We start from the raw sequence: 10,542 nt of genomic DNA, 5'->3' as shown, positions 1-10,542 counted from the left end.
GCCGAGATCGGCGGCCGGGAGCCCTCGCCCCGCTTCCTACCCGCCGCGGCAGCCGCGGGGCGCGGGCCGTGTCCCCCGGGCCGGCTCGGCGCGGCCCCGCCGCCGCTCCCGCCGCCCGCGGCAGCCGCGGGGGAGGGCGGCCGGCCCGGGGCGGCCCCCCCGAGGCGGCGGCCGCTGCCCCGCACCCGCCCGCCCCTCCCCGCCGGCCCGCGGCCGCCTGCCAGCCCGGGCTCCGCCGCCGTGTCTGCGGCATGGCCCCTCCTCCCCCACACCCCTTCCTTTAGGCTCCCCCCTCCCCAGCAAAGAAGAGGCCGTGCCGGTGTTTTTCCACTCAGCAGGATGGGTGATGCTCAAAGCTCCCTCATTAGACAACAGACACGAGAGGTCAGGAAGAAAGCGCTTATAAATTACCGTTTCCTCTTGCTCGGCGCTGCTAGTCGCGCCGCACCGCTCCGCCGGACGCGCCGCACCGCCGCAGGGGCGCAGCGGCGCGCAGGCACCGCGGCCAGCGGACACAGGTACCACCGGCACCTCCCGGGCGGGAGGGCGGGCGGGCGCCGGGGCTGCCGCTCCTGCCGCTGCCGTGGCGGCGGTGGCGGGGCCGGCGCGGATCGCCCCTCGCTGCCGCGGCGAACAAAGGGGCGGCAGCTCCGCGCCCGGCGGAGCCGAACCGAGCCGGGCCGGTGGCGGCGGCATCGTCCTCCCTTTGTCCGCCTCGACTCGGGGTGCTCCCTGGCGCGCTTTCCCTTCCCCCCTTCCATTTATTTTTTAATGCATCCTTTTCCTTAAAGCCCTTTCCTCCCCAGCTCTCGCATTACCCCGGCGGAGTTTTTTTCTCCCCAGCGGTTATTTACCCCACACCCCCACACACACCTTGCGTTAACTTTTTTTGACGATAACATTCTCAGCCATTCCCCTTGGCGGCCCTCCAGCACATCGACGGCTCACGTTTCTCTCCCCAGTTATTTCTGCCCATTTTTTCTCTCCTTCCCACCCCTCCCCGCTGTGCTTTCTCTGTCTGCCGTGCGCTAACCTCGAGTGAAGAGACTGGTACAGGCAATGCTACATCTGATGCTAATGGGCCTACCTGGTGGGTAATACCGCTGCTGCTGCTTTCTTGTTATTTCCCTCATTTTCCTTTTTATTCTCCTCATTTTCCTTTTATTTTGTGGGTTCTTGGCATGGGGAAATCAAAGTAGTGATGGGGCTTGGAAATAAAACACAGGGACTACACAGGGCAGGTTACCAAGCTCAGCGTGGTGCAGAGGGGTGATAATTCTGGGTTCGTCTGGGGGTAACTTGGATCCGAAATTCACCCGCTGGCTTTAAGATAATGAATGCCCATTGCTGCCTGTTATTATAGCAGGAGGTATGTGGGAGGACTCACAAGGTTTCCATATAAGAACATGGGAGAATTTATTTCACCCAGGCGAAGAAATGTGCAGAGTATGTGTTATTTATGACACTGAAGGCAAGCTGTGTTGTCCCTAGGCAGCTCCAAGAGTGGCAAGACTTAATATTTAGAAATTGTAAAAGCTGATTTCTGCTGTTTAATAAGAGCTATGTTTAAAGGGAAGCATGGATGAAAATAAAAAAAGGAAAAAGTAGTGGGAGAGAATCCAGATAAACACGAAGAAATACAACCTCACACTTATTCCAGCACAGCTTGTGCCAAGGTGTAAAGATGGAGCTTTTTGATTAGTTCCTATGTTTTTTAACCGTATTGGGAAAGGCATTAAGAAAATGTGCCGAGAGGAGCTGGTTACGTTGATAGTGCTATTTTGGTAACTGCCTTTTTTTTTTTTTTTTTTTTTTTTTTTTTTTTTTTTAATCGCTTGCATGTGAAAATGTTTTTGAGTTTTGGACTAGCAAAACAGTGAGGCAGCCCTGACAGGGACACATGTCATCGGCTGTCTAATTCGGGGCTCGGATGACAATTGCTACCGGTTTAGATTTTATGGCTTTAGGTTTGAGGGTAAAGCAGCCCATTAAAACCTGCTGCTGTGGAATTTAGATGGGAGAGGCTTTGGTGAGAGCTCTGATGGTTGTTGACAGCCGGGTGCTTACCTCTGGGTCTGCCTTCAGCCGAGCTGACTGCTTTCTGGCATTGCCTACCTGTGTTACAGAAAGGTTTCCTTGAAGGTTTATTGGGGTTTTTTAAAGCAAATATGTGAGCAGCTGAGGCAGCCAGCAGCATGACAGTGAGTGTCTCTCGTCTGGACCACACTGAGTCTGAAGCATGAGTGTTGAAGGAAGATGTCTGTGTTGCCCTGGTTAAAGTGACATTGGAAACTTTATTTTTTGGTACTTTCACAGATAGCATCTTCCTGTTTCCCCATCAACTGTCTCTTATCTGCTTTGCATGTTCTTTTTCTCTCTTTTTTTTTTTCTCTTTATTTGCCTTTCACCTCTGTCCCTTCCCACCTCTCCCGCCTTGGTGCGCTGAGGCAGCTCCCACTGGAGGGCGGCAGACACCTTTCCCCTGTCTGCTGCTGCCCGGGGACCCCGACCCCTCGGCCCAGAGAGGAAAGGCCGCTTCTTGCTGTCATTTATTAACCTGCTGCTTTCACCAGGCGCTCTGAGGGTTATTTTCTGTCATACTTGGCAAAATGCAGGAGGTCGCAGGTGGCACCCTTGATATCTGTCGGCCGCAAGAAGGTGCATGTGTGCTCGGGGGTGCTGCATCCAAATCCTGGGGCATTTGGTTTGTGTGCTTAAGGAATCTTGGTCTGGAATCTGGTAGAAATTTGGAATCTTTCAAATGCTGCCGAGTTCTGTTTTGTTTTCTTTTGCTGTAACCAGGAACAAAATGTGGCATATGTCTCTTCATTGGTAGTTTCAAATGTGGAGCTTTTGGGTGGGTTGCCTGGAGCTTTCAAGTCAGAGGTGAAATGCTGGGGCAGTGGCAGAAGGCTTCAGTCGGTGTGAAATTCTGGCAGAAAAGAGGTGCCACATTGCCCTGGAAAAGTAGGAAGACACTTTAGGTTGGCTTGCTCTTGCTGCAGAGTGCTTGGGAAACCTCCGATGCCGGAGTGGAGTTCTGTTTGTAAAGCCTTGGTGAGGATCTTGTCATACAGCTAATCATTGTTAATATTGCAGAGAGGATTTTTTTTTTTAATCAATTATCTTAGTGTATCTTAGTGGCTTCCAGCCAGGTCCTATGGGCTGGATGTTTCCAAAGAGATTGTTGGGCACTTTCTAGACAATGGTATTCCTAGGATTTTCATCAATGCACATCAAGGCTTAGCAGCAACCCTCTATTATTTTAATTTTGCCCCTTCTACATTTTCCAGTGCCCCAAATTTTTGTCGCAGTGGGCAGTGGGACAACGTTGCACCAATGCCCCAGTGGCAGTGCTGCCAGTTCCACCAGTAAGGAGAATTTCTGCAGTGGTGCTCTACCTGGGATTTTAATCATGCTGGCAAACAACTCTGAAAAAATTATTCTGATTAGTTTCTTTTAAATTTAACTATATTACAACACTTAAAAATGGATGGGAAAGCCGTGGTAGTTGCAGCCTTTTGTAAGTAATGTTTATTTGATTGGTCATATGAATAAATTGTAGAGCATTTAAGAAGTGAAGCTTTGAATAGATTACCCAGTTGAATTAGTGCCTTCAACTTCTTTTCATCACTAACTTAATTTACATGACCAGAATGGATCAGAGTTATTTTTTAAAAAAGTAATCCTGTGTCTACTCCAGTAAGAGCTCTATACACAGAACTAAAATTTATTCTAATAGCACTCTAGAGGGACTCCTTGCAGGATTGGGTCCTTGGCCCTTAGAAGAAAAGCATGAGGATGAAAATTCAGTGATTTAATATTTGTTGAATTTCTTCCATACAAGCCTATTTAATTGAACCCTCAGCTGTTGTAGTGCTGCGGATTTAATTGATTTGTGTGAGCTGAGTATCATCCCAAGGCATGTAAACTTCAGGAAAAACCCTTTAAATTGCTTACATAGTAGCTATTATTGATACAAGGTAATACAGTAGAAATTAATTGAACATGCCACTCTTCAGTGTTCCTTTTTTCCCCAAAAGCCTGCTGTTGGAAGGGCTGCTGTGCTGCCAGTCCATTACTCTGATACCATGGCTGGTGTCCTACAGCATCTTCTGTCTTTCTGTTAGTCTCTTTTTTTTTTTTTTTAATGTGTCCAGAATAACCCCAGCAAAAAGCCATTTAGTGCCAGCCCTAAACCGTGTTCCAAAAGCATTCTCTGAAGCCACCAGCTCGGCTGGTGGGAGTGTGAATCAAATGCCAGCAAGTTTCGGGTGGGTGGCAGCAGGGTGGCAGCAGGGTGGCAGTGCCGTGGCTGCAGGAGGCGGCTGTTGGGAAGGTTCTGTGTTTCAGCAGTTGCTGGGTTTCCTGTTGTGGTTCTGATACACTCAGAATTGCCACAGCCTCGAAAGACGCCTTCACTGCCATGGCTGCCCAACCTGGGCTTGAATGCAGCCAGTGCTTGAGCATTGGCATGGAAGAACAACCCTGCTGTGCCAAAAAACAGTAGGAGGGCTTTGCTTCATGCTGCTGGTGTAAGTCCCATGCCCATAGGCAGGAGAACAACTCATACACTGAGCCATGGGGTTATCGCTAAGCTGGAATGTAGTTAGAAGTTCTATTATTTTTCCATTTTTTTTGAACCAGATCACATGGCATTTGTGTTTTATTTCAGTGCTGCAGTAAATTGTCCTGCTATTTAGAGGGATATAGTCATATGTCCTGTGATGTTCTACATGGATGAAACACACAAGAAAACATCTCCTGTTTTGGCATTGGTATTGCATTCTGTGACTTGGTGTTCCTCAAATAGGAGTTTTTACTGATGAAATTCAGAAAACGCAGTATATTATAGCATTGAAACATGTTTGACTTATTTTCCTAGATCCGTTTTTTCCTTTAAAATATTTTTCCCTTTTCTTTTTCTCTTTTTTTTTCAAACAGGAAAAGAAAATACATTCAGCAGAGACTCTTCTTCATGTAAGTGTTATTTACGCTTGTTTATGAAATTGTAAAAAGGCTTAAAAAGCTCATTAAAACATTCAAATACTGAACACTTACCATCTGTTTGTAGAAACCAAGTATAGAGCATGTAAAAATAACTTGTGGTTATACAGCAATAATGGTCAGCAACTGATACCTTAAATCTGTCTGTGCAGTTCTTCTGTGTGTATCACCACAGAATTTAGAAAGCATTGCAGAGCACTTTGCAGACATTTAAGCAGCATGCCCATTGAAGTTGGTGTGTAAATCCTGGAGGGATAATGTTAAAATGGTTTGCCCAAAGCAGAGAAGACACATAAGTGAGAGCTTGATTTAGCATCCCAGACTCCTTGATCCCCAAACGCTGTGACAAAGTCAGCTTTTCTGCCTTGGATCCTACAGAATCCAAGTTCTGCCCGTAGAGCCATTTGTTGTGTGCAAGTGTGTGCGTGTGTATGTATGAGTAAGAGAGAGTGTCTGTATGTGTACCTGGCCTCAAAAAGCCTGTAGGTATTTCAGGCCTTCTCTACAACCTATGGTGATGCCCATTAAAGTCAGAGCAGATGCCACCAGCCTTTGGTGGATACTGTTGCAAATGTTTTGTGAAAGCATTTGGCTCCAGCCTGGCTCTTGGTCTGGGGGAGCCTGTTAAAGTATTCTTCGTGGGACTGAGAAAGCTGCATGCCATAAAAACACAACGGGTTTTTTCCACACCATCTAGCGACCTGTTTTGGTTTTGGGTTTTGTTGGGTTTTTTTTTTTTTTTTTTTTTTTTTTTTTTTTTTTTTTTTTTCCTCAGATCTCAGCTTTGAAAACTGTTGACTAGTATAGAAAGCTTTGCTCTGGTATTTCTTCCTAGTAAATAAATCTGATTAAATGTTTTATGGGGCTGCATAGATGAAGACTCTCATTGCCTTTATGCGAAATTAGCTTAGCAAGGAAAATGACTGCATTGTTCCCAATGCAGGGCCCGCTTTGCATAACTTCCGAGCATGTTCTGTGTCCAGTGGCATGGCAAGCCCACGAGCACTCACCTCAGGCTGACTTCCCATAAGTCAATTTTTTAATTTTTTTTTTTTTAACAACATGTATCTCAGAATTGCAGCACTCCATTATGCTTGCGTAGCAACTTGCTGGTTAATATGTAGCAAAATGCCATGTGGTAACAAATGTTTTTTTGCTATTGTTGAGCTGGAATGTTAGTTCAGCTTCTAGATAAAAGTGGCTTGCGCAAGTCGTCCCGGTAGACCATGATTTCTGTGGCTTGTACAGTAGTTCTGTAGGCAACCGTGTTCTGCTCTTCCTCTCCCCTGTGCTTCCCTTCATCTTCCCTGTGAGTGAGGGGTGGGCTGACAGAAGAGAGGCAGGAGCTGGCAGCCCTTTGCATCCTGCAAAACGCCAGCGTGGGGTTCATATTATGCCTGTTGCTAGTCAAGCATCTGTTGAAAACACTCTTTGTTCTGGTTGTGTTGCTAGTAGAAACACTGTTAGATGCTTTATTTAATAGCTTTAAACCACAAGTGTTCTTTGGCTGGTTTTATGGATAAGATAATCTTTCAAAAAAAAAAAAAAATCTAAACCAAAAAATCCAGTACTAAGTGAAGGATACCCCACAAAAGATTAAAGAATCCTCCTTTCCTGCTGCTGGGAATCCTAGCTCAGACTAGGTTAAGTGCTTGTATCTTTGAGAAGGTACATCATCATTTAAAAAAGGTAGCAGAGAAGAAAAATCCGGGAGATTTTTGAGTATGAACATTTTCAACATTTGTAGCTCATTATTATTTCATTCTAGAATGAGAAATTGAAATCTCTTAAAAATCCTGTGAAGCATATGCTTCCCAGAGATTATAAAGGGGAAATGGTGAAGCAAAAACCCCTTTAAGGGAAGAAGCTCCCAAATAAAGAAGAACCCATGCAGACAAACCCTACAGCAGTGACTGTATGGTGTCTGGAAACTGCAGAGTAACCACACAGTGCAGATCTGGAGAGTTTTGCTTGGAGATTGCAGTATCCCAGAGAAAATTCCTAAGTCTAATATATGCACTCTAAAAAGAGTAATGAAAAGTCAGTGGTCCAGAGGCCATTTGCAGTGCAGCCTTCCATCACCTGCTGTGGCTTTTCAACAGCTAACGGCAAGCTTTGAGCATCAGAGCCTCTCTCCTCTGGTTCTGTGCATGAAATATTATGACTTTGACTCGATAACTCTGTGCCTGTCTGTGCATTGGCTTCCCTTGGCTTCTACAATGGTGTGAGTTTCCAAAAGTGTTAAGCTCAAGGTTATAGTGAAATGCAGGGTTGTGAAGCACCCAGGACACGGGTCTCTCCCAGGCCCCTATCCAGAGAGAGTTGACTCCGGTGGCAGTGAATGCTCGGTGGGGATAAACCCCTCATACCATGACTTGGGCCAGTCTCTGTGACAGGAGGTGACCACTTTGAGAAGGGGCTCTTTGTGATAGTAACCAGCCATACGTAGTTGTAATAAGAAAGGGACCATCTTATTTTAGTCACTTTGCGACAAATACTACCACAATTCATTACTTTCCATCAGTGCCTCATCCTATGGAGGAATCACCACTGCCCATCTACATTGAGGAGGGGACAGAAGTCCCGATTGGTGAGTGCAGTTGGGATGGGATTTGTTTAAGGGAGGGTATTAAGGGTACTTGGGTTTTATATTCCTCACATTTGTGTGTACCCGTTTGTCATTGAAAATGGTAAGGTCTATTGCAAATGTTTTGGGGATTTTATTTTATATTCTTCTTTATTTTATATTTAGAGCTCCTGAGAGTTGTTAAACACTGCTAGCACTAGTTTCTAAAACACTGGTTTTCAGCTAATCATAAATCAAAGTACATAATTTATGCGGTGACATTGAAAGCTTCTGTGCAGGATGTCTTAACGTGAGGCTGAGGAAGACTACAAGTATCACAAGAGGTAGTTCTCTACTTTGGCCTTTGACCTCAATGTTGAGATACTCAGAATAATCTGAGGTCTGAGTCAGTGTTTTTGTTCTTGCTGACACTCTCATGCCCAGCATCCAAAAGACTAACATCATCCACACCACTGCATAGCCAGAAGAGAGGCAGAGAGGTTTCCATGCACCTTGGAGTGCTGCACACCCAGAGTTCTGAGCTCTGAAGTAGATTTATTGTCACTACTTGGATGTATAGGTTGAGTGCTGTTTTGGGGTTTTCTTTAAATAGAGAAGCAGTCTTGAAGATAACCCATAAAAGAACACAACTGAAAGATCAGTGAGTTGGACTGTGGTAATCTTGTTGGACAGTAGAAAGTTGTGATGGCAAAACTTCCCAGGGCCCCACCCTTATACAATCTGTTCTAGACTGCATACATAAGTGTGCCTTAGCTCTCACTTTGACAATCTGCCTTGTTGAGCAGATATGTCTCTTCAAACAACTTTTTCTTCTTATGTATCCTGAATTTTTCTGTTCCTAAATTCAAGCAATTCCTTCTTGTCCTACTGTCTTTTGGGCTAGATTAATTACCTTCCTCTACACACAGTACCTGGAAGGTATTTATAGCTGGATCTCAGCCCAGAAGTCTTCTCATTTATAGAACATATTAATTTTAGCTCTCTTACTCTCTCCTTAGATCCCTTTTGTTGTCCTTATTTGTATTTCCTTTCATTTCTCTTTCTCCTTTCTAATCTGTGGAGACTTGAACAACTCATAATTTGTTCACTGTGGTGGTTTTGACATAGCATTATGCTTTAGATTTCCATATCATCCCCTCCCTTGTCCACATCCAGAAGTAGCTTAGCCTTTTATACTTCTGCATCACTCAGAAGCATCACACAGGAAACTCTATTACTTGGCTAATCTTACCTGCAGTCACCTTTAGGTTCTTCTGAGATTCATGGCTTTGCTAGCTGCTCCTCAGGCAGAGTAACTGTTCTCCTGGGATGTTGGGCTTTATACTTCCTAATACTAAATCCCCGTCCCATTGCATGTCACTTATTTTATCTAGAAATATTTTGAAACAGTATGCCATCATTTATTTCAATGCCCTGGGATTTTATCATTTACATAGAAGTTGTTATTGTTTTACCATATGTAGAGAAAAGTACTTTAATTTTAATATTTTGATACCTATTACAGCTGTCTTTTGCATGTTAGTTCAGATTCCTTTTCCAGCTTCATCATTCTTATTTATCTTTCCTGATTTTCCTTCCTCTAGTTAAAAAAGTTCATAATAACTGGCAGGTTTAGCCTCCTCCTTGTCTGCATTTTGTACCTTTCCTCATTATACAATAAGAATGTTGTTTCTGTACCTCTTCTATGCATGGCATGATGTGGTCTTTCCCACAGCAGATCATCTTTTCCTCACCTCTCCTGGGGTTGTAGTCAGCTGAACATCTGCTGGGCATTAGACCTCTCTTGTAGAACTGTAAAGGTTCTGTCCTGGCCCCTGGGATTTCATCTTGTCTTTCCCAGTGCACTGAGGAAACCTGAACAGCAGAGGTGGTGGCACCTGCACCAAGAAAAATACTGTGAGGGTGATGAGTCACAGAACTGACCAACCAACCAAAAAACCCCGACAATGAGTGGAAAGCTTTTTAGAGGATGTTTGTTTGGTGCTGTCGTGAAGCAGGTTTGTTGGATCAGGCTCTGAAGTGCAGCACCAGCTGTGAAACAACCAAATTTGGTTGGAGAGGGCACTGTGTTTACTTATTCTAAATAAGTGTCTGGACTGTCAATAGAGCAAGCTGTGGTTGAGGGGCAATGACTGGAAAAAGTAAATGATGCAGAGATGAGGGCAAACCACAAGCTCTGAGTTTGGTATCTGAATGTCTGACGTAGGCTAGGGCTTTTAGATGCATCATAAATCAAGGTAGGAAGCAGCTGCAAAATTCTGGTCTGGATCTGGGTCTTGGTATTGATCCTGCTATCCATTGAGCTCACTGGTGTGATCCAGATCCAGGGTGCCCATTTGTTCCTGTACAGACCAGAACAGGAATAAAATAAAGTCCTGTCTGCACTTGGGCTGGAGAAACATAGCACACAGTGCAGTTGTTAAAACATTTCATCCAGCACAACCATCAGTTACTTTTCAAAGTTTGTTTGACGAACTTAGATTATTTCCTTGTCTGAAACACATTTTGGCTGCTATATGGCATACATACTATTCTGACCCAGGCCTGACTGGTGGTGGTCGATTGCTTTGTAGCTTCTGTATTTATTTAAAAAATAGAAAAATCAGTAGATTTTTTTCAGATTCTAAATTTAACACCGTTAATTATTTCAAGCAATTTGAAAAGGAACATAAATCTCACTTGTTTATTACGGCTGCTTCATGGAAGCAGCAGCTACAAATAATACTCTATAATGAAAATCTAGCTAAAAATGTCATGGATTAGCCAACAAGAGAATGAACATTTGGGATCTGGACAAAGGCAACATTTCCTTCTCCAGAAGGAGGGTCTTTGCATTGAGGAGAAGGTGATTATTACCTAAAGGCTGGTTTTATCTCCTTGGGTGAAATGAAGACTTTGACATTTCTGCATAGATGAATTTGATTTTTCATTGGAAAAGGCCTGAGCTT

General features: G+C 44.5%; 1 protein-coding gene across 11 annotated transcripts in view; it reads left to right on the top strand.

Annotated features, from left to right (window-relative positions):
- The first annotated feature begins 287 nt into the window (after positions 1-287).
- SLC6A6 (solute carrier family 6 member 6) overlaps positions 288-10,542 on the top strand; it is a 57,536-nt gene continuing 47,281 nt past the window's right edge. For 2 of the 11 annotated variants that reach the window (XM_066326639.1, XM_066326637.1), the window contains exons 1-3: positions 421-518; positions 4,945-4,980; positions 7,532-7,597. In XM_066326639.1, coding sequence (XP_066182736.1) covers positions 7,543-7,597 — 55 coding nt within the window. In that variant the 5' untranslated portion in view covers positions 421-518; positions 4,945-4,980; positions 7,532-7,542. Of the gene's footprint in view, positions 385-417; positions 519-824; positions 1,091-4,944; positions 4,981-7,531; positions 7,598-10,542 lie in introns of those variants that run through there. The other 9 variants (XM_066326635.1, XM_066326633.1, XM_066326643.1 and 6 more) reach the window with 7 other exon arrangements.

This window comes from Sylvia atricapilla, chromosome 11 (genome assembly GCF_009819655.1).
Source record: "Sylvia atricapilla isolate bSylAtr1 chromosome 11, bSylAtr1.pri, whole genome shotgun sequence".
NCBI classification, from domain to species: Eukaryota; Metazoa; Chordata; class Aves; order Passeriformes; family Sylviidae; genus Sylvia; species Sylvia atricapilla.
Note: the sequence above shows the minus strand (reverse complement) of the source record. Positions and strands in the feature narration are given on the sequence as shown.